Source organism: Sturnus vulgaris, chromosome 2 (genome assembly GCF_052056855.1).
Source record: "Sturnus vulgaris isolate bStuVul1 chromosome 2, bStuVul1.hap1, whole genome shotgun sequence".
In the NCBI taxonomy this organism is placed as follows: domain Eukaryota; kingdom Metazoa; phylum Chordata; class Aves; order Passeriformes; family Sturnidae; genus Sturnus; species Sturnus vulgaris.
The window spans coordinates 33823091-33849059 of NC_142244.1; the positions used below are offsets into that span (position 1 = coordinate 33823091).

The 25969-nt window shown below is 42.3% G+C and overlaps 1 protein-coding gene across 1 annotated transcript; it reads right to left on the reverse strand.

Annotated features, from left to right (window-relative positions):
* Window positions 1-1544: 1544 nt before the first annotated feature.
* On the reverse strand, window positions 1545-25720 carry LOC106859823 (ovostatin-like). The gene is made up of 35 exons (XM_014887339.2): window positions 25623-25720; window positions 24924-25107; window positions 24427-24583; window positions 23244-23296; window positions 22365-22385; window positions 21163-21331; window positions 20512-20596; window positions 19597-19708; window positions 19127-19241; window positions 18823-18932; window positions 17495-17653; window positions 16945-17172; window positions 16585-16642; window positions 15961-16106; window positions 14722-14871; window positions 14013-14183; window positions 13572-13704; window positions 12869-12965; window positions 12162-12390; window positions 11473-11596; window positions 11023-11141; window positions 10519-10570; window positions 9650-9733; window positions 8587-8763; window positions 7988-8069; window positions 7359-7515; window positions 6874-6948; window positions 5727-5892; window positions 5250-5470; window positions 4494-4709; window positions 3956-4080; window positions 3691-3781; window positions 3096-3164; window positions 2044-2149; window positions 1545-1692 (listed from the first exon to the last, which is right to left on the reverse strand). The coding sequence occupies exons 1-35, from the start codon at window positions 25685-25687 to the stop codon at window positions 1631-1633; spliced, it is 4368 nt and encodes a 1455-aa protein (XP_014742825.2). The 5' UTR covers window positions 25688-25720; the 3' UTR covers window positions 1545-1630.
* Window positions 25721-25969: the final 249 nt, after the last annotated feature.

Here is a 25969-nt window from a genome sequence, read left to right on the forward strand (position 1 = left end):
CCCTCTCCGTCCCCGCTCCCGGGATGCGGCGGAGCGGAGCAAGGGCGCCGGCGAGTGGGGACCCGCGGCACTGGAGCCCGGCGGGACGGGCGAGGGCTGCCGGTGCCGTTGCTGCTCCCGGAAAAGAAGAGTAGCATCCGTGTTTCCTTCCCTCCTGATGCTGCTCTGCCAGCGTGTTAATGTTTGCAGAAACCACCGCGACTCCGAGCGTGACCAAGTAGGGGATGACAAGAGGTGCGGGAAAACGGGGAGGCTTGCTGCTGGTGGCTGGAACCATGATCCATCGTGGCCTGGGTTGGACAAACTCGGGCCAGATGTGTGGGCTGGGAGGCCAGGCAGGGTGAGATGGAAGATGGGGGCCCAGGCAAGCTGCCCCTTTCCTCGCCCTGTCCCTGCTAAGCATGATGCAGAGTGATGTCCACACCTGAACCCCTACTCTTATGGCACCGGGGCACAGGCAGTGCCCCCGCAGGGCTGGGGAAGGGTGAGGGGCTGTCCAGCAGCCGTGAGCAGTGGGTGCCATCTCTGGATGTGTGTTGCAGTAGTGGCCAGTGGTTGTCAGCTGTAGCAGAGGGACACTGCAAAGTGCTGCAGGCAGGACAAGTGTGTTCCTCTCCTCATCATCCTTCAGCCAGCAGTCATGACACCTGGACTATGATCAAAATGCCTGTTCTGTGACACTGAAAAAAAGGCAATGCCCAATGTAAAAGGGAGGTTTATTGGTGGAAAGCTATATGATTATGCTAGAAAACTGGAGAGATGTGCTGTGAAAGGAAACCAGAATCAGACACTAGCTCAATCAACATCACAGAGTCCCACTCTGATTCCTAAGGTGCAATGGCTCTTTCCAGGACTTCATGACAGAATAAAATAGGGTGCTTGATCACTTGTTCAACATTTACGGTGCTCCTGCAAGTGAAAATCCAAAAGAAAATAACCTCAGTGAGAACAAACCAATAGCTGCAGGTTACAAAACACAGGTATTTTTTTTCAAGATACGGGGTAGTCAGTATGTATGAAACAGAAAAAAGCTGGACCAAAGTCTTGCAGCAAGGTGTGCCTGGATTCCTCAGAAACTGCTCATAAGATAACAGCCAGCAGAACTTCTGTGCTGAGCAGGATGCTGACCTGACCTCCTCTGCAGCCATGCAGCATCGTACATCTGACTAGTTTGTGCACTGCCTCCATGATTCACGTGTTCTCCTCACATAATGTATTTACTGTCCCAAAAAAAGTTTCTGTTAGTCCATGTGGAAAACCTTACTTGGACCTGGGAAGCATAGGTTCCAGAGGGAAGACTTTCAAGGATGGCCATGGGTAGATGGTTCTTTGCTACATATCTGTGCTTTTGAGGAAACTTTGAAGGAATTTCCCAGTCTTTCCATTATTCTGCACTTTGCCTTTCATTCCAGAAGCTAAGCTCTTCCCATGAAGAGTGAAGTGGTCCCCACTTGGATTCCAATGGTGTCAAGGGACAGGATCTGGCCACAGGCTCTCTGAGAAGCCTCATGGAGACTTCATTCCTTTGAGAATTGTTACTGTTCTACTCTCTCTTCTTTGATGCTTTATATTTCAGTTTCTTGTTTGCCTGTTTGGTTATTTTCTGGCTTTTACTTACCTTTTTGAATCCTTAGTCCATTTCTGCAACAACCTCTTTGCAAGGTGATGAGTATTGAGCAACAGCATACTCTTCTGGAGAAAAAGGATAAAAATATTCTTGTTACCCTGGAGAACATTTCTTGTGCCTTTCCCTGGAGGTGGATATAACCTATGCATTTTTAAACTGGAGATCCTTGAAATGTTCTTTATTCTGCTGCATGTATTTTCACAACTTTCTAGTCACGCCTATTGATCACCTTGGGCATGAGACCAAGGTCATTAAAGTGAAATGAGTCTCATCCCTGGCCCTAGATTCAGGTGCTGGTGGAGTTCAGAGGAATGCTGGTTACAGCAGGCTGGTTCTGGGTCTCTCTTAAGGCACACAGCGTTTCTGCTGTCCCTGTCCCTCCCCCACACTTCACGTGGCTAAAATCAAAGACATACCTGTTTCATAGTAGTCATAGATCTGCACAGGTGCTGGCTTGGGGTGGGTCACTACAAAGTCCTGCTCAACCGAGAAAGTGATTTCTTTCCTTTTCTTCTGTGAGATCTGGAATGGAAGGTCAGAGATCACATCAGTATTTTTATTTGTACAACACCATCTAGAGCAGACAAGGGTGGTAACTGACCACCCTTGCATATTCCAAATCCCACTGATGCCACACCTACAGATATGGGACAGCCATTATCTAAATATGTTTGGAGAGTCCAAAGTGAAACTGAACTGAAAAGCTGATAGATTTTCTGTCGTGCTTGTATCACCTGATTCTGTAATTATTACATATCCAATTGCCAGAGGTGGGAAAGCTGTCCAAAGGGATTGAGTTTCATTTTCCAGGATCTCCCAATGGCCAGGACAATAAAGTCTGGTATTCCAGTCCCTCCCATTTCAGATATGGGCATTATGTGCCACCAAGAAACTGGGAATCAATCAACAGTGTGCATCACTGGGCTATTGGCTTCTTTTAGCTCTACAGTGCCCTGAGCAAATTATTTATTAAGCAAATTCTGATTCAGGGATTAGAGTACAAGCAAAATTAGCAAAATTTTGCAATGATGTAGTGTGAGAGAAGCAAATAAGATCTTTCCAGAGGAGAATGAAAGCAGTATTTCCTGTCCTGTTGGAAAGACCAAGGTTTATAAGAAGTCTACCAAAGAGACATACATACAAGGGAACCTCTTTTCTGGTATTTATCTGGTTTTTACTGAAAGGAGAAAGAATTTTTATTAATTTCAGTGTGCTTTTTTTTTTTTTAATTGACTTTTTTTGTCTTTTAGTTGTTGGTAGTAGGACAGGTGTCAGTTGGAAACTGTCTGGAAGGTTGGGAAACTGCATGCAGTTTGGGAAGTAAGCAGCCTAGTGATTACTGTAGAAAACTGTTGAGGAAGAGAACATGATAAATGCACCATATAGGGTATATCCGTGTTGTGGTTATACCTATTACATGCTGTTTCCATCCTTTGTGAAAATCAAATAGACAGTGACCAGAACTTACATTTTGCAGGTAAAGGAGGACGTGATTTTTCTTGTTTTCTACTTGCATCACTGTATGACTGTCAATGAGCTTTGAAACAAGAAAATGGAGATAAATATTTGTAAAACATTACAAAACAAGTGCTGGCTCAGACCCTACTGCTGCATGTCTGTGGTATTCATTCTTCTCCTAGTCAAGTTTCAAGGGCTGGTAGTTGGCTTTTAGAGTCCAAAAGTTGCTGAATAGATTGAAAGGATGGAAAAAACCTATCCCTTGACCTAGTTGTGGGTATGAGTTCTTTCCAAATGCACAAGTCACTGCAATTCACTTGGGGATTTCTGCCTGACTCTGGTGGGATCTATGTTTCAGAGCTAGTCTGGGAGAGAGGTTGCCCACCCTTTCCCTACCTGGGCAGTGCCAGCTCCCAGTTGTAGCTGCCAGCTGCTCAGGCTTGAGCTGAAGCCCTTCCTAGTTTTAAATATAGGAGGGTCTGTGTGTTTGAAGCTCCCTGGGGGGCATTCCCTCCACCCAGTAATGAACATGGTTCTTAACCATGCCGTTGGTGTTCTCCTCTGTCCCTGTGGGGAGTAATTTTGCCTTGCTCCTCTAAGCTTACCTTATCCAGGGAGGACTTAATAGGAACAAAGCCAGAGATCATCTTCACGTCAATAATGAGCATGTTGGAGCTGCTGCGTTTCCCTGTGTAACTGAAACAACAGAGAGCCCTGTCAGCAATCTTTTGGGATACTGTGTCTTACAGGCTGATATCATCAGCATATTGATCAGTTTGTGGTTCAGCTTATGAGCTGAAGTGAAAACACACAGCAATGTTCTCTGAGTGTCTTATCATCAGCACAGCTGGTTTGCTGATGGCACATTACCTGCTTATGAGGATGATATCAAATTTTGCTGGTCTATCCTGTGGGCAGGAAGCATTTGATGTCTGTACTGAAAGTTGAAATCCAAAGGACCCTTCTGGAAGGTGAATGTTGTATCTCAGTGCTGTCTGGAAGACGAAAAAACTCTTTTGTTCAAGAATGGCAAAGATTTTCTTTGCATTCCAAAAAGACAAGTGTCAGATGTAGTGAACTTTTCTGGCAATGCTGCACTTGGTTTTATGTAGAAGATCCTTGCTTGCATCAATGATGAGCACATAAGACTTCCACACTTTAACAATGAGGGTTCTTGCACTCAGAGTCACCTCCCAGAAAGAAAACAGATGTTGATCAGAAAGGACTCTTTTTCCATGCCAGAACTTCCCAGGAGTCAGAATGTGGGATGGGAAAAAGAGTGTTTAAATGGTTTAAGGAAATCAAGGAATTAGGAAAAATAAAGAGAAATCAGCTAGAAAATCATCAAAACAATGACTATCTTGTATGCAAAATGTGAGACACAATGAAGAAGAAAGCAGACATTTACTTGCATAAATACACATCCACTGCCATTCATTGTCAGGCTGTATTTCCCAGGGACCTCTGGAAGGGGAGTCTGTTGCAGCAGGAGCCTGTTCTCATTGTTGACAATAAATACCTTCTCAAAAGGCTTTTTGGAAGTGATCTTGACTCTGTTTTGTGAAGCAGAGTTGTAGGTGGCCTCACCATAAGCAGCGAGCGCTTGAAGGGCAATGACTGTGTCCTGAAGAAAAAGAAAATAATAAAGACAATTGGCTACACAGCGTGACCAGTGCAGAGGAGACCAGCAGTTGCTTCTTCCTGAATTTGTGTGTAATTCCAGGGTCCCCATACAAAAGGAGCCATTTGATGCTCTCATGTATGCTTTAGGGTAGAAGAATCTCTCTCCTAATACAAGGGTCTCAGAACATAAAATCTGAGCAACAGAGTGCACTTCTAGAGTTTTTCATAGTGGTGAAGCCTGTGTTTTCTGAAGACCTACACAGAGCTCATGGGTCATCTAACAAATAGGACTTGGTGTTTTCTAGGTTCATCCCCGACACAAATATCTGTATTTATTGCTAGTCAAATTACTCTTGTATGGTTTTAACCTTCCCATAGTTAAATTGAGGGGGAAAAAAGGTATTTTAGTCTCCTAATATAAAGGTTTGGTTTCTCTCAGACACAGCAAGTAGAAAAGAGAAACAGGACTAGCTCTGCTGGAACTCTGAAACAATGCCCTGATTCCTAGGACTAGCTGTGGAGTGGAAGGTAGTTTTGGCACCTGGGTAGAAGAGAAACCTCCGTAGGGATTCTGCTGCCTGCTGATCCACTGCACAATCCCCGAGGCCTTTGTGAGATCCTCTTTATTCCGGTTGGGTTTGCAGAGCAATGCCAACAACACGTAACTGGTGATCTCAACTTCAGCAGAAGGGGCATGGTCAAGGAAGGAGGGAGATTTGTCTGATGGAGACCTCTCCTCCTGCTCCCAGTGCTGTGAGCCATCTGAATAAACAAAGAGAGGAGCCAGTACTGAGTGCAGGTGTCACTGCTCTGTACTGCCTTGGAGTCTCTCACTGCATCCAAGCCTCTTCCTCAAAAGGACTCCCTGCACATCAGTGAAGGCACTGCAGGTTAACTCCAGGGTTATTTGCACAGTTTGGTTCATGTGCCCACACTCTCAATATTGTCAAGGTTACACCATCAGTAAGATCTGTTCCATATTCCCACTTCCCAAAATCTCCAAGTGACTGAAACTCACCAATTTCCTTTGCTGATTTCTGCAGCTCTTCAAGGAAAAATTCACATTTTGCTGCCTTGCCAGCTAAGCAGAAAGCATAGGCCATGAGTGCCTGAGTGTAAACTTCACTGATACTCTTCTCAGATGCAGTCTCCAGACAAAAAAAGGCATTTCGGATTACAGGGTACTTAAAAACAAAAAAGCATAGGGGTCTAATTCAGGACAGTAGTCTTCACCTGCTCAAAAGTCTATTTTCTTTAAATTTGTTCCTCATCCTGTCACTGTCACAGCAATGTGAGTGGGACTTCAGCTTGTATAATGACTTCAGGAGAAAGAATACAGAATTCTTCAAGAGAGGATTTTGCAGGAAACATCAAACTAATCAAATAGCTTTCAATGGTGTTCTTGATGAGATTGGTCTATATATTTCACAGACAATTCCTGCTTATCTCCATGATAATTATTTGCTTTGCATTTCTGTAGTCAAGAGTTTGTTGTCTTGAACAAATCCAACTTAGTGGTTTCTATCTTCACTGACTTTGGTGTAACTTTAGTTCTGCAATGTTGTACCAGGTTTACACACAGAAAAAAAAGTACAATTTGACTCTGTGTCCCCAGAAGGGATATGAGAAAGTGGAGGCAAACTCGTGTATTGAAGGCCAGCATCTCCTCTGTAGTTGCCTTTGTACTGCTAACTTTTTGAAAAGGACAGATCAGCATTTACTCTGATTTTTCACATTTGTTTTTCCAACATATCTTTTAGTTCCATCTGTGGATTTTATAGAGTTACCTGACACAACTAACTTTCTTTACTGGGCTGTCTTTGAGACTAAGCCATAGTGGTGTGGGTTACTACCTGTCATGTGTGGGTTTCTACCTGTCAAGTCTTTTTATTGGAAACTAAAGGGTGTCAATAAATGTTTTGTGTCTTGCAAATAGAAGGTCTACTCCCACTGAGGTTTGTACAGTTTCTGCTCGAAGACTGGTGGTTTAAGAGGTATAAGGATGGGGACTTTATCACAGCAACCCGTGCAGATACAGAGCATGGTCACCTACTCTGGGAGCTTTGTCTTTCTCTCTCTTTACTACCTAGACAATTTAGCAGATGCTGAACCCAGGGCAGCAACTGGGGATCAGTTCCATCTGGATATCAGGTAAATCTCCTTACCAGACTAGAGTGCCCAGCTTCCAGCATGGCAATGGTGATGTAGGCAGAAAGGGACAGCTCATCATCTACCCCTCCCTGAAAACAACATGGAGAGAGGAATAATCTGTAAATGCCACGGATGAGAGCCTTTAAATATGAATTGCCACATCCCAGCTGAGAGAGTGTGGACAGTTCTGGAGGCAGCCCAAAGGGAAGAAGAGCACTCACATAGTTCTTGAATAGTTCACAAATTCAGAGAAGCTATTAAATCCAAAAAACATCACTCCTTCAATTTTATAATCCTGCAACTCTGTCTCAGGTGCACATAACATATAAGGTAGGTGTACAAAAGCTGACTGAGCTGAAAATAGTCATTATAAGACGTGGAGAATTAACCCTTAGGAAGAAGACAGGCATTTGGAGTGAAACAAAATTTTTGTCAGCAATAGGATAACGTATTCTTAATTAAAAAATACAAATTTGACCAAGTAGTGATTCTCTGCTACCTTCAAGGCATTGTTGAAGAGTGTTCCAACGCTCCTGAAACAGCCATCTAGCTTCTGTTTGCTTGACAGCCATATCAGGGTTTGAGACTGGACAAGGTCATCAATATAGATTAGGCGACCAGCTTGTGCAAATGATCTGTACACAAAGGCAGTGAGCCTGCAAGGGAAAGATGAAGCTGTGAGATGAGTGCTGGAAGAAGCAGAAGAAATCAGCCCTCCCATTCGTGCTGTTGAAGGGCATGAAGAGTCTCAGCCAGCATGTTGGTGGTTTGCTTTCTCTTTGTGTGCTCCTCAGAGAGAGAATAGTTAAAGGACTAGTCGCTAGATGGACATGGGAAGGATGTCCAGCTCACTCTGGCTGATCCTGCCTGCAGAGCACCACAGTGCCATGGGTTTCATTGGAGACAGCAGGAGTATCAATCAGAAAGTCAGCTGTGTCTTTAGGGGTCAACTTCTTTTCATGCATCTGGCCTGGCAGAGGATGGAGAGATATTTCCTTTAGTACTTTCCAAGACCCAGTCCTAGATAGTTCTGTATATCTGATTCAGCCAGTGAAGCTGCCTCTTACCTCCACCATAATAATTGAATGTAAATTCATCTCTGAGCCAATTCTGCTCCCAGTCACTCACCAGGTATTCCCTTCTTTATCTCTGGTGCCAAAGATGCTGTAGGACCCATCAGGATGTTTGTATGACAGCTGCTTCTGGTAGCCTGAGAGAGCATGGAAAAGGAAGTGTTCTTGGATGTAAAAAATCCTTATTTTGTTTGCTAACATATTTGTCTGAAACCGCAGTGGGGAAGAATGGAAAGGCAATGTGTATCTACCAAGCTGGAGGGGAGCTCTGAGGAATCTTATAAATGGAAATATGGAACATCTTGTCTTGCAGAAACACTGAGAGAATGGGCAGACCTCTATCAGCTCTATGCTCCAACTAAACATACAGGACCAAAATACAAGATGTGCCTGAGTGGGAAAAGAGAAGGGGACTCAAAAACAAAATCTCAAAGGAAACATGGTAGTTGAATGTCAGCAAAAAAGGCATAAGATAAGAAGATAAAGTAAAAAATGTCTTGTTCAGGGCAAATCCTTGAGTCACTGGGCTGTCCTCCATCTGTGATACCATCTGCCAGGGTAGCTATGCTGCTGCTGCTGCTGCTGCTTCCTCTCACCAGCCCTCAACAGGAATTTCAGCATTTACACATTGTAAGGGAGCCACAAAGCTCTCACCGCTCACTAAGTATCCAATGGCCTTGGATTTGATCTCCTCACTCAGCTGCCCTGTCTTGTTCAGATAGTCCAGGACGTAGATGTTGGGTGCAAACAGGACCATGTTCTGCTCCCCACAGCCAAAGGGCATCTGGAGGAGCTGGTGCAGGTTCTGCATGGCAGTGCCCATGATGTCACCTGGGGAAAGGGAGATGAGAGGGGAGGATTAGCACAACTCATGGCCACTGAAATTACCAGTAATTTCCATTCCACAGGCGGAGTCATAAAATCCGAGCAGGGGTTGGGAGTCTTCTGAACAAACTTGAAGTTCTCAGTGCTGAGTTCTATTCTGCTTTGCAGCTAACAAAGAATCCCTTTCCTGCCTCTCCTTACATAGTCTAAATTGCCCTTACCAGAAGCACTCCTTATTTTGGTGCCACTTTAAGTAGATATTTCTTGTTGGAAACAAAAATAACTTACAGGAAACTTCGGTTTCCAGAGGATGGAAGGGAATAGCCAGAGCTATTTATTGCAAACATTTATTGCAAAATTAACAGCTAATGCTGCAAAATGACATTAATAATGCAGATGTATTACAGACCACCCCTTAATTGTTATTTCTAGGAAAGGTAGCATAGACTCAACAAGGGATTTCTGGAATGAGCTTCTAAAAGTCACCAACTTTGCAAAGCAAGGATTTTATGGCTAATGAATCATGTACCCAAATCCACGTCCTGAAAAGACTGAATAGACTCTACTGGCATCTCTGATTTGTAGGTGGGTGTGTAGAAAAATGCCTTACTGGCATGAATCTGGCTGAGGTCATAAGTCAGAACTGTGCTGCTGCTTCAGAGAAAGGCTTCCAAATGCACTATATTTAAACAGAATAGTGAAGAGTGATGCAACTGATATGTAAACTTCATCTTGCTGATGCAGAACATTGCTGGACAAGATGAGAATCAGTCTCTTTTCTCAAAAGTTTTCCACACTAGGAATGGAAACTCACATTTTGAATCTTGAAAGAGCTTTCATGTTGCATTTTCTATATTTTCTTTTTTTAAGGTTTTATTAATGATATATTTACCAACAACAGAAAAGGAGGCTCTGGCTGATCCTTCCAGAACATTTGTAGGTAGCTCTAGGGCTATATCTTGAATAACTACATCATCTGTGGAGAAAAATATTTGTCATTTGTACAGGAATACTAATTATAGCAGTGAAATGCTCCTGGTACAAATTGCACACAGGAGACAGCAATAAAGTGAAACTCAAAGCATTCACCAAGAACATGAAGAGAGAAGGGGGCACAGCAAAATCAAAATTGTGAAAAACAGATCAAGTAGTGTAGTCACTGTCATTGCTCAGTGGAAAACAGTAAAACAGAATAAGGTTGGTGCTCACAGGTTGCAGTATCTGTGACCCTTGGGGATTCCTTCAGTGACATAATTGGTATTGTGTCACTGAAGGAATTGTTCTGAGGCTCAGAACAGATTTTTTGCCTCTTTTAGGCCGGTCAGGAAACCTTAGGAATTGTTTGCTATCAGCACTGAGATGGTGTGGAAAGGAGCATTACATTCCCTCTCCCATTCCCACCAGAGGTGGAAAGCTGTAAGCTACAGGTGCCCATTGAATAGAGGACAGCAGGCGACATGAGTGAATGAAACACAGGAAATAATTTGCACAGAAAGGCTGTTTCCCTTTGAGAGCTCCATGGCAGCCTTCCTGCAGCATCTGAGCACATCTGACCAAGGCACAGATGCTGCCTCAGTGATGTGTGCCAGACCACACAGGAGTTTGGTAGCAGGAAATTGAGCTATTACACTCATACCAGCTGCCATACAAAAAACTCTGGGAAAAAGGGAAGGGAAAACACCAACAAACACTGCAGGAAAGAGTGCAGACTCCTACCTTCCTTTCAGTTCTTTTCAAGACAGCAGTACATAAGACACTTACCTTCTGTACAAATTAAGGAGTTTTGAGTCTTTTCCCTTCTGATTCCTTCAGGCTGCATGGAGATGGAAAGAAGAGACACATGGAGTGAATGAGACAAAAGCATGCAGAAGACATTCAGTGACAAAAACGCCACCCCTTTCCCCAACCTCCTACACCATAAAACAGCTGGATTGAAGCAACAAGTTTACAAGTTCATGTATGACGTGGCTGCTCCTAAAAGGGAGATTACATCAGATGGAGTCCCTAATTTCCAGTTTCTCCTCTGCACGAGGAAGACATGCACTTGTCAACACCCACTGATCCTCATGGTAGAGGACATCAGATGGGAGTGGACTTGGTCTTAGATTGAACAGCCAGACTCTGTCCCAGCCAAATGAAGGTGGAGCCACACCAGGAGTTCTTTAAGGAACCTGAAAAACTTTTATTTGCTTTTGGTACTTCTGCTGTGTTCTAGTTTCCTCATGAAAGGGAGTACAGGACGAGAGTAAGAGCTGTCAGCAGTACCTCAACCAGCAGTGTTCTGATCTGGGTGTCCCTGTAGGCAATACTGATGTTCCTGGGAGCTTTGTCTCCACAAGCTTCATCATCCTTGGTCTCTGCAGTAATGCTGAACACTACATTACCTTAAATAACAGCAAAAAAGGAAGAAAAAATGGACCTCTACCGTGCAGGATGATTGACTAAGCAAGAAATTTCATCTGATGAATAAGATGAAGCAGTTCAACATAATGCATGGCCAGTCACTGTAGGTGAGATGTATGGGAAGAGAACTGATCTCTGAAAATGGCAGTGATAAACACACTGAAGCTGTGGAGAAGCTCTTTAACCCAGATAACTGGAAAGAACAGTGGTAGACCAAGCTCTCCAGGCTGGAAAAAGATTAAGTTTTTTCAGGTGAGATATAAATTAGTATCAATCTTGGAACAGAAAACCAAGGAGATTCAAAGCACTTACCAATTTCTTTGGGGAAAATATTCCAGACATAGGTCTTTCTTTGCTTGGCACATACACATCCATCATCCTCTGGGGAGATGAGTTTGGCTTGATAATCAAGGGAATTCAACAGTGAAACATTAATCTGAGAAGAGAAAGAGTAGTGTAATGGGACAAAGGTTTTGTACCATATTGCAAATGGTGCTTTATTGTTAGAGGGGCTCAGACACTATCTGCTTACATCTAGAGTAGATCTGTAGAGCAGATTTAAGGCCTCAGATGATGACATTTGATTAATCATCCATCAGATGTAACCTGAACAGTTTTCCCTTTTGCTTCTCTCAAAGGTCTCACTGTTAACACAGGATGTTAAGTGTCCTATGCACACCTGATCCTTAGGGAAAAGGCCCCAGTGAAACCATTGATGGCTTGCATAACTGTGGATAATGAATGATACTCTGCAAAGCACTTGTTTCCTTTCTCTATGGATCTTGAGACAGTTGTTTTACAGACCTGCCCCAGTCACAGTTCACAAGATCTCCCTTTGCTCTGTACTGGTTTCAGAGGACAAATCCAGTCAGGATAATCTGTTGTCAGCTAGAATGAGCAGTGCCTCAGTTAAGAGCAGATCCAACCACCTGCACCAATCATTTTTCTGCAGCTTCTTTGGAGATGGGGTAAGGTCTAAGAATGTGGGCCCAAGTACACACCTTAATGCACTGGTTAAGGTAGTTGAAGACAGTGGCTCTAAGCAGGAAATCTTCTCCTCGTATGATGGAGTATGGCAAGGTCAAGTCAACAAAGAAAGGCTGCAAGGCTGTCAGGGTGGCAGGCACAGACATGCCAAATCCAGCCAACTCTTCCACACAGAAGGCACTGGCTTTCCATTTGGTGATGGTGTCAGGGATGGTGTATGAGATGCTGGCATTTCCAGTAGAGCTGATGGGAATGGAGAAAGGATGAAAGTTTTAGAAAGGGTAAATTTCAGATAACTTGCTTCTCAGTAGGGACAACAAGCTTTGAAAACCAGAACTACCCTTATTTTATCTGCAGAAATCCCACATACAATCCCTGGAATTTATCACTAATATTTGAGAAAAGTCCATTTCAAAGTTCTTTTGCCCATCATATCCTTGACTTTGGAAAGACAACTCAGAGTTCTTGTTCTGCAAATCTACATTTTAAATAGAGGTGTCCTCCTTCTGAGGAAGGGGGTATGACTCATGGTACACACATTGTGGGAACAGGTATCTTTAGGGACATCTTTGGTAATTTGATCATGGAAAGGATGGGCAGCTGATGATTGAAAAACTAGGTCTAGGGCCAAAAAGGAAGAAGAGTTGGCAAGGGATTGCCACCTTGCAGGACATCAGAGCTTCCTAAAGCAAGGCAAAGATATGAAAGAAGTAGTACTCACTTAATTGGAACTATATCCCAAATCCAAGCTTCAGGAAAGAATTCCCGAACAGTCTCAAGGGTGAGGGTCCTCTCTCCTTCCTCCCTACCATCTTCAGCTGGTAAGAGATAACGACAACTTAGTAAAACCTGGTTCATACAATGGAGAGGCCCAGAGAAGACAGGTTTGAATGCACATGGGCCAGAATGAAGGACAAGTGTTTTAGCATTTCCTTCTAACTGAGACTATACATAATGCCATGCAGATATTATTAAATATTACTAATATATTTCTCAGGTATAACCTGGTGTCAAAGGAAAAAGAAAAAGAAAACTTTGCCTGAAATGTTCTGGTGTCTTATGAGCATGGGACCTAGGGCTAGAACTCAGGTCACTTGGCTCTTATCTCTGATTACTGTTCACATTATCACACAGCCTTTTTCGACTAGCTCTGGCCAGAAGGGGATCAGTGTCAACAGTGTTAGTTTTGTGTGACACTGCCAAGTGCCCACAATTCCCAGCGTGAAACTGGACATGAATCAGAAGTGTAGACCTGAAAGACTCTTTTGGACACTGGCCATTAGCTTAAGCTATCTCATTCTATGCCAGGCTAATATTTAATATCAAAACCGAAGTGGCTAATGAGTACTGTCCATGTCCATATAACAAGAATACTTCTTCCTTTAAGGACAAAGGTAAAATCTCTTTCTTGTCCTCTGTATTACCTGTTGATTTGACATGGTGTGCAGAAGCCATGTGTCCTGCATTCATTACATATGGTTGACGTCTTACAGTCTCACCAGTGCATACAACTGGTTGTCGAACCTTTGAGTTGGTAAAAAATTTAATTCCCATATCCTGTAAAAAACACAGGCATGTTTTTTTAGGGTTAGCCATAACCAGTGTAGCTGAGGTCTGTTCCATTCTCCCCTCTTTCCCATTACTGTGTTTCCACCACAGAGATGCCCAGAGACATGTGTGAAGAGACTTTTGTGAGCTTTGTGTGTGCTGGAAAATCACAGTAGGCACCAGAATCAATTGAGAATAGAGGTCTAAAAGAAGAGTTTGTCATGTATGAGTTTTACTAATAGGATTGTTTGCAGAATCTAACACTACATAAGCAGAAACTCACTTCAGCATATTTAGGTAATGTACAGGACATTTACCCTGAGGAATTGATACACATCTGGGCCTAATCCAAACATTACAGGTGTGTAATACAAGCCTTTGTGAAAGATGTGGTCAGATGAGACACAGGGCTCTTGGGAGTCTTCTTCTAGATTGAACCCATGGAAGACATAGCCTTGAAAGTCTTGCAGGGGATGCAGGCTGTATACCTGTGAGGGGTAAGGAAAGAGGAACTGTGTGTATGGAAACATCACCCTTACTAACAGTCAAATACTGCAAAACTGAGATGACAGCCTGTTTGACACCATGCTCTGTTTCCTGGGCTGAGAAGTGGCTGAAAGGCTGGGGTTAGAGGGCAGTGATCAGTGGCACAAAGTCTAGCTGGTGGCCAGTAACCAGTGATGTGCCACAGGGAGCCTCAGTACTGGGTCTAATCTTGCTCAGTATCTTCCTTGATGATCTGGATGTTGCAGCAAGGGTCCACCCTCAGCAAGTTTGCTGATGGCACAAAACTGGGAGTAATGGCAGATATGCTGGAGGGCTGTGCTGCCAGAGACCAGCCACAGATTAAACCAAATCCCACATGGAAGAGGAATGACAGTCCACAGGAAACAAAATGTGTTTATTGCCTACTAAAGATGGCTTATGACCAGCACATGCCAGAGGCTGTAGAACCCTAAATCAGTCTAATGATCTCAAGTGGAGAGACACTGTAGTGGAGGAGGAAGAAGTCATTTGGCAGCTCACCATTTCCATGGACAGCTCTGTCTCTGGCTTCAGGATCAGCACACTCTGGTCCACTGCCCTCACAGCACAGAAGGAGTTGGCAGCAGCTTCAATGACCAAACTGACATTGGAAGCTGGGTGCATCTGCTTTTCAGAGAATTCCAAGTGGACCTGAAATTCATCACACAGATGTCGGCATGGGTGAGCCATGCTGCTGGGGCTGCTCTCACTGCGTGTGTGAGTGGAGAGTGAGAAGGAGAGTGGATGGATTGTCTGATAAAGCACAGAAGATCTGCTTGGAGGAGGATGTCTGGTCTCCATTGTAGCTCTTGACCAGGCCTCTGTTATAACAGGGACTTAGGCAAAAATCACACTTAGATTCCTGTAGTAGCTTAAATGAAGCCTACCTCAAGTAATTTAAAACAAAGTGTGATTCTCTTGATGTCATTGTTGAATCAAATCAAACCTTATCATGACTTGACTATATGCAATAATCCCTACATTGAGCAGATCATATTTTTCCTAGGTCCATGGCCCATCTTAGCAAATACATAAAACAGATTTTGAATCTATTTGGAACAAAATCTATTCCACTTTTTTTTTTCAAATAAGAAGAAAAAAATAGAACAAGTAACTAGAAGTGGGTAACTAGAAATATTTTGTTTAATGTCTCTTGGTTTGTCTTGTTCTATAGTTTCATGCATTTTAGTTTTTAGGAGCTAAAAATTAGAAAAATTTTACTGGTTAAATCTGAGTTTATAATGATGAATGAAAATGTACCATAAAAAAAAGAGGAAGAAATACTTAAACCCCAGACTGTTACTTTGGCTTTCTTTTCTATGTGTATTTAGTTCTGGTAAACCTAAGCTGCATTTTTCAACAACAGAGTGTAAAAAATTAGATTGAATGATGAAGTAGGATAAGTCTAAAGTGTTTTCACTATGTTGAAGAGTAGAAAGTCTAAAAACTGAATGGAAAACTGGTAGAGTTTAAGAGAAGCAAGAATCATTTGGGGTTTATGTGGGTCTCCTGAAAAGTTTTTAATGTTAAAAGAAGATATATCTTTTGGCAATAAGGCCAGGAGGTCGTGGTAGAGGAAAGATATAAGGCCAAAGAGAAAAAAGAAAAATGACAGGAGTAATGTAGAGAGAAGTGGAAGGAAACAAGAAACAAAACTGGAAATCTCTTTTGGATGAATACACAAAGAATTTGTGTTTATCTGACAGTAGGTAAGGCTTGCTATATCTTAGTGCCTCTCACCTTGTTTTTGAAGCACTTCTCAACTGGCAATTGAACACTGTCTGCCACCAGCTCCTTGTCAGGGTGTAAGGTGTACACCAGCAGCCGAAGGGCTGGAGCCATTTTCTCACTGACCACAAGTGGAATGGTGAAAGTGCCATTTTGGCCTGTTAGAAGAAATAGAAGAAATAACAATAAGGAAGGAATATCAAAGATTTACTGTAGTAGTAGCCAAACTCAACGGGTGTGCAACTGTACCAGTCAGTGGAGTAATCTGGACTTAGATAAACAGAACAATTTTCCAGGAGGTGACAGGCCTGGGTTTAATCCAGGTGGTCTCAGATTTATTGTACATTTGAACATATGACCATATTCAGATAGGACCCTAAAGCAGACACTCTGCATTCCCTATGTCATCCTTTGGGAAGATCTTTAGAGAACACTATTTGACTAATATCAAATTACATAATTGCTGGACTAAACCTGACTTTATAGTGATCTTAGTGATAGTGCTACTATCATGCACACATGCATGGCTGGAGAGAAATATGGCCCTCCCTATAGCTGCTATATTCAACCATCTGGGTGTTTGGTTGTTTGGTTGTTTATTTTAATGCAAAAATATGAATTGGCAACTGAACTTACCAGCTTGGATATTAATTTTAATTTCTCCTGTAACGACAATCTTGCCTTTTGCCATGCCCTGTACAGAGAAGATCAAGACATATATGAGTTGGCAGAAGGTGGAGGGAGAAAGTAGCAATCAGTTCATTGTGCATCGACAGTGCAATCTACAATGAGATGGTCTCAAATGCTTAAACATAAGCCTTAGGGCATGCTGAATGCTCCCACTGCTGCCGGTGACAAAGCAGAAGAAAAAGGAAAGGAAAAGGGGGACAGAGAATGCCATGAAGAGCACTCACTGCTGCAATTCCTGTGGATGGATTGCTAGATAGCTGCCCAGTGAAGCCCTTTCAGCAATCCACCTCACAGCCTCATACTCACCACATAGTAGAAGTCGGTGGTATTGATTCTTTTGTATCCTTCTGTGTTTAAGACATAGTGCACAGTGATCATCCTCTTCTGCCCACATTTCAGATCTTTCCACAAGGGCTCAATCCTCACAAAACTGCTAGTCCAAGAGTAGAAGCGCTGGACAGAGTGAGATGCTTCTGGGTAGTAAGGCTCTATCCAGCCTTCATAGTGGCAGTGGTCACTGGTTTTATAAACTGCCTGAACAGAAGAGGGAGTGGGGAGGAAAAGGAAAACAAACATAAACCACATTTGTCATCACATTCTGACATCAGAATGATTAGTTCATGTAATTCATATAGATACGAACTGCATCTAAAGCCAAACTGGTAAGAAAAGAGCAGCCTTGCAGCAAGCCATTGCCTTGCAACAACAGATGTTTTCCTCATTCCTCTTATGGTAGTTTTTGAGAGCTCTAGGCCATGAAGAAAGATGAAGAAAACATATTTTTATTACCGGAATTAAAACCTCATCCCATCTTTTTTTTTGGTTCAGTTTGAGAGCAGCCTTGTTTCATACTCACTTTCAGACTGATCTCAGGATCAAACATTTCGGATGTGTCAATGCTAAACTCAGCAACACCATTGTGATCCGTGGTGAAGTTGTCTGTGTTCTTGTTATTGACAAATAGCTGAATAACCTCATTGGAAATTGGGGAGTTGTCTTTGTCTACCAGCTTGATCTGTAAGAGAGAATGTGAAACATGTTGAGTATATAATTATCTTTCTTTATGCAGATACAGCTATTTTACACTCCTTTGCTCTCCAAACAGCAGAATTACCTTTTCGTCTTCCTTATCCAATACTTGACAATTGAAATGTCTCTCTTCATTTTCTGGCAACTATCTGAGCTATCTTATGAGTTTGAAGTGGGAGCTTCCTCAGCATCTGCCACACCACTGATAATACCCTTTTGTGGAGCAAGAGGTTTCATGTCTCAGCTCTTTCCTGATCAGTCCCTTCTGACTATACATTTCCAGTTAAAAATTATATTTTCTTTTCTCCCTTCCTTTTTTTCCTTCCTTAGGCTTGAGAGTCTGCTGCTGTTACTTTCAATGTCTGAAAACTTTTTCTCCACATCTTTGTTTTGAACATTTTTCTGATTCTGTCTACACTGTCTCTACTGTTTTGTTTAAACAAACAAACAAACAAACAGCAAAATAACAGATCCCATTAAGTATATTGTGTGTTGCTAGAAATGAGCATTCATTTCTATTTTTTTAAGAAAAAGAACAGAGTGGAAATGGGAACAAAATAATAATGTTCTATAGACTTTACAGAGGGGGAAAAGACCCCCACCCTTGAAAGACAATGTCACCTCCTTTCAGTGCTACTGGTCCCCCTTGTCCTCACTGACAAAAGCTGAACTGAAGGAGAGAGATTTATCCCTACCCTTTAAACCACTGACAGAGTTATGTGGGTATTATCATAAAACAAAGTAATGAAAAACCTTTCTGAGCCAGAAACTGTTGATGTTTCCTTGATTTTTTTGTGTGCCTTGAATTCCTTTCTTTCTTTTTTTCCCCTCATCCACCAGTTTTTATTAATGTCTGGCTGACTTGTGATGGTCAGTTCTGAAGGAAGAAGCAGTGATTTATAGCAAGTTTAAAATGCAAGTTAGAGAAATGCTAATTAATGAATTGTTCTGACTTGAAGTATTTCTGGCAGAACCAAACTCAGAATAAACTAATAGTCTTCAGTATTCAGAATTACCAGTAGGACATTGCATGTAACAAAAGAAGACTGGGGAGAACACTCCTACCCCAAACAGTCCTCTAGATGTTGCAATCACTGTTGTTTAGTGATTGCCTGTCAATCATCTGCAATACAAGCCGTCCAAGCTCTTGCTTACCTGTCCAAAATAAGGAATTCCTCTTCTGTAGTGGCGATCCATGTTCTCAAACTGTATGGTGCTCATCACCTGAGTTATGGAAATAACCTGAGCAGCTGTAAATTGCAGGCCTGGAAGACATGCCCAGAGTCATGAGAAGACACACTTTCTCCTGCACAGAGCATCCTCAGAGTCTGCCTGGAGATGGTCACTGTGCTTGTGAAAATCAGGGAGACATTCCTGTGCTCAGCAAGCAGAGGCTATGTCCTACTCTGCTTCTTGACCACACTGCTTTTGCTGTTTCTGTCTGTCTCTAAGTGATTACCTGTTCCTTTCTCAGTCACCGTGGCTTTCACATCCAGGTTCCTCATGTAACCAGTGCGATGCAACTCAAAGATGTTGGAGCTGAGGATCTGGGAGAGGCAACCATCTGTCTCCAGCTGAATAGGGAACAAAACAAGTCCTGTTGTCAAGGATCATAGCTTGAAAAGCATGTTGACAGTATACAGGACACTTCTTTAGTCAGTGAAGACTTTTCCCAGTGCTTTTAACATGATTTATACATGTTTATGAGAAACAGCCATGAAGAAGAAACATGTCAATCCTTCAGGCCTGCAGGAAGCCAAGAAGAGAAATGAGGTGCCCTGAGCTCCTTGCTAATCACACAAGCAAAGAGATGAGCAGGGTGAAGAGAAGCATCAAAGAGAGAAAGCAAAGTGTGATGTGCAAAGGGAGAGAAACAAGAACACAGAAGAGAGGACAAGAATGAAGAGGAATAATAATTATGTATCATACATTTTTGGTAAAAGATTGACAAACTGGGCTTTTCTTGCACCTCCCATATGAATCAAAATCCCTGCACACACTGAGCTTGACTTTCCCTTCAACAGGCTGGCCATAGGTGTACCTAGGGGAAGAGGAAATATGATCTGATGAGGTCTATGAGCTAATGCTTGAAAAATAATCTTAAGCTAATGTGTACAGGAATAGATTCAGGACAAGCAGTGAGCTGGGAAGCCAGAGCATGGAATAGTTTCACAGGTTTTTACTAACTCGCCTGCTTTAACAAAATAGAAAATACAGCTCAGAGATCAAAATTAGTTCTTTTTCACACCTAAACCTATAAAACAAAGCTAGACTTTGAATGTAAAAACAAATACCTTTATAATGAACAGATGTGGCTACTGACCAAATTAAGACTGTTGTCTGCAGTCTTCAGCTTAAACTGGAGTTCCAGGCTCACTGAAATCAAGGCAAAACTCCTCATATCTGCTAGGGGATGAGGATTTCAACCCTAGATTCCAAATTACAAGACCTTGGTGTTGGTGTAAGCAAGGTCCTTCTAAAGGACCAAGTTTGTAGGGGGAGTTAGCTGGAACCATAACATCCCCACTAGAACTTAATGGTGCTCTGCTTTATGAAGGTCTCCCTTGAAGTGGGCTGTTGGGAGTGGACACATCCTACTTTACCAGGGAACCTCTCAGAAGATTTATCCACCTCATAGAACACCATGTGGAATCAAACTCTTGTACAATAAAATGAGATGAGCACACCAATGAATGAAAGCTCCAATGACCAAGTCAACCCTTACCAACCTCTTCTGGAGCCCTGTGTATTTTGGCTTCTTCTCTAAGCCCTGGCTCTTCCCCAGCCCTTGGGAAGTTCTTCCACCTCAGCATATTTCCTAACAGCTCTGCACGTGGTACTTACAACCCACAGACTTTCACTGTGAACTCTGAATCCAGGACTGTAAGGCTTTCAGGTGCAGTGACTGTGACATCAAATTTTGGCAACACTAGGACAAAGAATGAAAAGAAAAAAACCCAACACTGACATATTGTAAATTTGCAGACCCTCCTAAGATGAAAGCAAAAACGAGGATATATCTTCTTGTTGGTCATAGAGGGAATGGATCTCAGAACCAGGGTGGCAATATGATGAGGAGCTGGCCTGATCTGCAAAGGCTTACTGAAGTACTTCTGCAACACTTTGAAGGGAAGACAGGGTTTCTGAAGTGAATCCTGTGATGTCTATATGCCTTGCAGAGCTTTGGTGAAGAAAATTGGACATAGCTGGGAAAAATTTAGTTTGTCTTATTGAAATTTGCAATCAACTTGCTGAATTCTTATGCAGATTATTTTCCTGGCTGAGTGTGTGAAAAATTGTAAATGTTTCTTGTTTTGTTTGGTTTTTTTTACTATTCTCTTTCTTTTTTAATTTCACCAGTTCTTAATGACAACTAATTGAAGCTGCATTTGCCAGGAAGCTGTTTGAAATTTTAGCAGTCAAAAAGGCTGTTTGATATGGGCTGATCTCTAATAATGTTTCCTACACTGAATAAAGAAGATGGGTGATATTTACCATATTCCTCCACAAGGAATGACTGATTTGTTTTATCTCCTGACTTCTTTGCTACAATAATTTTGTAGTTCCCCAGGACAGGCTCTTCAGTGAGTGGGAATTCTAGCTGAATAATGTTCATCTCCGACTTCACATTTTGCCACTGCATGATCCTGTTGCCCCTTGGATCCTGAAACAAAAAGAATACAGACTCACCTTTTTTTTGTCTTTGAAATCTTTTGCTACTAGCACACAAAAACAGCAACAAGAAGAAAACAGAGCATGTTGCTTTAACTCGCTGGAGAAGCTGCTTAATGCATGTGTATTGAGTTAAATTGTGCCTTTGTACTCTGATTATTCAAGTTATTATTAATGTTGTTAGATTCTCATCTATTATTCCCGATTTAGGCACTCTCTGCCAGCCTACTTATTAGTCTCAATCATCAGGGAAAGTTCCACAATACTGCTCTTTCCTGCTCTTTAGTATATTTTGCTCTAGATTTGTGTCAAGAGGGGAGAGAAAGAAAATCTTCTTTGTGCTTTCCCTTCAGCCAAGTTTATCCCACACAAATCTTGGCCTTTAGCAACCCCAGCTTTTTTTTTTTCAGCTGCCAGAAGAAGGAAAGAAACCTTTCTTCTGCATTCAGTGGAGTGGCATTTTCCTCTCAGCATATGTTATGCTAGCTAGACTAAAGAAAACTCATTCACACCATTTCCTTGACTCTCTACAGCAATGGCTGGAAGAAAAACATGTGGAGGGCTCAAAAGATGTATGTTCTCACTGCAAAGAAAATAAAGTCCCCTGACTTCACAGTGTAACGTGGAAACTTGTAAGGATGCTGTCCAGACATGAACTGCAATTATTTTAAAAATCACCAGAAAATGCCATGAAAGTACTGACATAGTTATTAGTTGCATTCAAAACCTATATTTCTTTATAGTTTTTAGCAGCACTAGAGCTACAAAGAGATATACCCCAAAATAAGGTGAGCAGATTGGGGGAAGGGGAGGGCAGACATAAGAACACTACAAATTTTGACTACTGAAATGATTATAGGTGTGCTTTCCATGTCAAGCTCAAAGAACATCCTGGTTTTTAGTGGAGTTTCTGTTAATTTCTGCTGCTGTACTCAGCAGCAAGATTTGTTTGTGTAAAGACACATTCAATCCCATGTAAGGACACGTGCCTGGAGTAATGCAGTACAAAGACATAAATTTCTTACCTGAATTGCAATCAAGGGGTACTGAAAGAGGAAAAACAGAATGGAAGAAGATATTAGGTGGCTGATTAAACACAAATTATTTTTCCTCAGGACTGGGAGAAGTATATAACCAATATTCAGTATAAAACCATTAATCAGAAGTCCTCATCTCTTATATTAATCAGTTTAATAGCAATTTTACTTCAATAAGAAGCTTGCATAAAGGAGAGGGATGAAATGAGAATGGTGGGACATGTAGTGGTTTTAGTACAATCTCAGAGCATACGAGAGAGCAGAGTTATAAAGGTGCACACAAACTGTGACTGGGGCTTCTTAGCACCAGCTCTTTTGCTACCACTGTGCTGTCCCCTGCATTACAAGAGCAGGAGAGGAGGCCAGTGAAGATCTTTCCATTCATTTCCTTATGCATTTTGAGCATGAAGAGAGACTGCTGGCAGTGGAAAGAATACCTCTGAGGAGATAATTAATTGTGGCAGCAACTTTCTCTTTCATTTCCCGAATTTCTAAAGCAGGCAAAGTGCCAGGTGGATGATTTACTGATGCCTGCAAGCAACATTTGCTGAGCTGTAAGAGCAGGAGACTGAACCGTGGGCTTTCTGATCAGAGCTAAGATAATGTCTATGGTAACAAAGTGGAGCCTCTTTCCCAGCAATAACAGAAGGTGTTGTGACAGGAATTCAAACTACTACAAACTCCTTGTCTTCCCTTCGACTCTAATGAAAGGGCAGATTACAGCATGTGCTTAGGAAATCAGGTTAATTCTTTGGCCTTTAGTCTCTGCAACATCTTATTTTATCCACAGCAATCCTTTGTGTAAAATTTGAGAAGAAGTTGTCTCCCAGCAATTTTAAATACAGGGGAATATCACTGGTCACTCACCTTCTCCTGCACAGGTTTAAAATTGAAATCCAGGGCAACAACACGAAACCTCACTGGAAAGGCAAGGAGCAGGGTGTTAGCATTGACCATCGTTTGTTTGGCTGAGCATGGTGCTTTGCATTCATTAGTACTCCTGGTTTCACAGGATCTTCCAACAGTCCTTGCACAAGATGCACATAATAAAATGCATCTGGAGGTGGAAGAACCCTACACAGACTTTGATTAGGGGTCTTTCCCCTCGCATCAAGTTCTTGTACTCTTTTGTAAAAGCTTCCTTTAATGTTAGTAATGAAAAGTTTACTTTCATAAAAGTTTAACCTCACAGAAAGGAATGACTGAACAAATAAGAACTGCATTAACTTTACATAATTTGGTTGTGTCTGATGTTTGTGCCAGCTCAAAACCAAGCCATTTGAACAATAAAAAGCCCATATTAGACACCTTGGTGGCACCAAATTCCAACTGGAAAGCTTTTCTTCATACTATGTATCTATGTAGATAGAACTCATCCTAACTAAAGTAAAACTAATCTAGTCTAATGGCTGCATTATGTGAGCAATCTCTGGGAAGAAGGTTTCTTCTGTTGTTTCCTATAGTGTGTGCTAGAAACCTTAAAGCCTAGAAATGAATTGAGGAATGGATCTAGAAAAATGTAACTCTGCTTGGTGGCCATGTGAGAAGCATGGATAAGGGGATAGCATAAGTGCAGTAATACTACATGAAAATCTAAAGTCCAAACACTTTGGAGGTCAGAAGGTAAATAGCATGGTTTTGTCTTTAACAACTTATAATTCAGTTTAAAGTATCAGATTTCACTCTTGTTGTTTGGACTGTTTTGATGCTGACCAGCACCACAGAGGGAAGCACTGTTCTATGCCAGGTATTGATCTCATCCCCTATTCCCACTATCCTGGCCTGCCATCAGTAATGAAACAGCAGCAGTGATAGCTTCTGTCACCTGGGAGGAAGGGATGAAGAAAATAATAGTGATCACGGGATGACAGTCTCCTGACACCCTGAAGATGGTTCCCTAAGCTCCACAGCAAATAACTGCAATAGTTTTAACAAAAACCCTGAAGAAACTGCCTGGAATGTAGCCCAGCCTGAAAAACACCAGACAGAGAAACTCTGTCTTAAGGAGTTGCCCCCTAAGGCCCACGTTACAGACACAGTGGACATTCACCAGTCTGTCCTGGCTTGTAGATGGGTTTGTCTGTCTGCACAAAGACGATGCTGTCCGTGTTCCACATCAGCACTGACTGCCGCTCCTCCAGGCTGACCGTGGTGCCCTTGGCAGAGAAGGAAATGAAAGCCAGTGGTGCAGACTGGACAGGAGGAATCTGTGAAGAAACAGGAAAACATGGGGAGGTTGTTAGTCTTGAAGTAATTTGCTCCAAAAGCTGTTGAACAGCAATACCTGTGGCCTGGGCTTCTACAACAAGACACAATCTCACTTCTACCAACTTAATCACCTCTCTTGGGCTTTTTCTTATTACTTATGTCTACAAAAAATGCTTCCTTGTGTCTTGTCTGTTACTGTGTTAGTCTCCTATGCTTCCTTTTTCCTTTAACAAGTCTTATTTCTTTCCTTGATTGTTCCTTTCCTGTGCTCTCTGCTTTAATTTTCTTGTCCCTGTTTACATTTCTTTTCCATGGGGACATAAATTAAAATTAACTCACCTTGAACGTGAAGCATTGCAGACCACTGCTTTCTGTCACGGTTTTCTCAAAAATAGTGGTATTAACAGAGCTGTATTCTAGGATTACTCTGACGGATACTGTCTCGTTGAGGTTAAGGAGCTGCAGGCAAACCTGACCTGGAGAGTCATTTTGGAGGACAGCAGGCACCATCAGAACATACTGCCTGTGAAATCCAAACATCAAAGTGATCACTTTCACATGTAAAGGAGAAGCAGCCTCAACAGGATAAAGTAAACACATAACACTTACTATCAGTACCCACCAATTACTTTAGATTAAATAGGACACATTGCCTGTACTCCTCACTCTGTCCTGCAGCTCTGAACTAGCCCAGTCCTGCTATTGCCCACAGCCCTGGTATTGCCCCCAGCTCTTGCCTTTTGCCCTTTATCTGAGCCCTGGGCCCTCCTGGTTTTAGCAAAACACCCTGCTGTCAGTACTGCTGTTGCCTTTTCTGGACACAAGTTAACTTCCATGGAAGTTCTGCAATAGGTGGAAAGTCTGATAATATTAAATGAGAACGATTCCCTTGCCATCCTCATTCCACTTCAACTCTCCAGCTATAAAAGATGAGCCCTGGCAGTATTTAATTTTTAAGGGAAAAATTAATAACACTGATTAGCATGGTTTTTAAAGCCCTCTCAGAAATACTGATAGTAGTAATAGGGTGGTTCTTACGGCTCAGGTTCCTTTGCAGCTGTCACATGCCAGAGAAGAATAGCCAAAAGAAACTTCAGCCACATTTTTCTCACTGGGAGACAGAAGAAAGAGATAAGTTCTCTTCTCGTGATACAATTCCTTGCCTACCAGTTTAACAGCTCTGCAGCATTCTCACCCAGTGCTCCAGAGGAAAGGAGTTTGTTCTTCAACTCCTCCCTGGCTCCTTCCTTTGATGTTAGTGCCTTTATAACTGCAGCCAGGGGTGGAGATCCCAGTCTGTCCTACTCCTTTCAAGAACCTCCCCTGCAACCAGAATCAACCCACCGTCTCCAGACTGTAACATTTCACTGCACTTCCCTGAATGT

What these genes read in the sequence shown, in the direction of transcription:
- LOC106859823 (XM_014887339.2), bottom strand. Translation starts at nt 25,687, where the DNA reads ATGTGGCTGAAGTTTCTTTTGGCTATTCTTCTCTGGCATGTGACAGCT. An exon ending in GAGGTTTCTCTTCTACCCAG is followed by an intron (nt 4,710 to 5,249) that starts GTGCCAAAACTA and finishes CTTTTTCTTCAG; the next exon opens with GACACAGTCATTGCCCTTCA. An exon ending in TCCTCCTTTACCTGCAAAAT is followed by an intron (nt 2,150 to 3,095) that starts GTAAGTTCTGGT and finishes CTTCCATTCCAG; the next exon opens with ATCTCACAGAAGAAAAGGAA.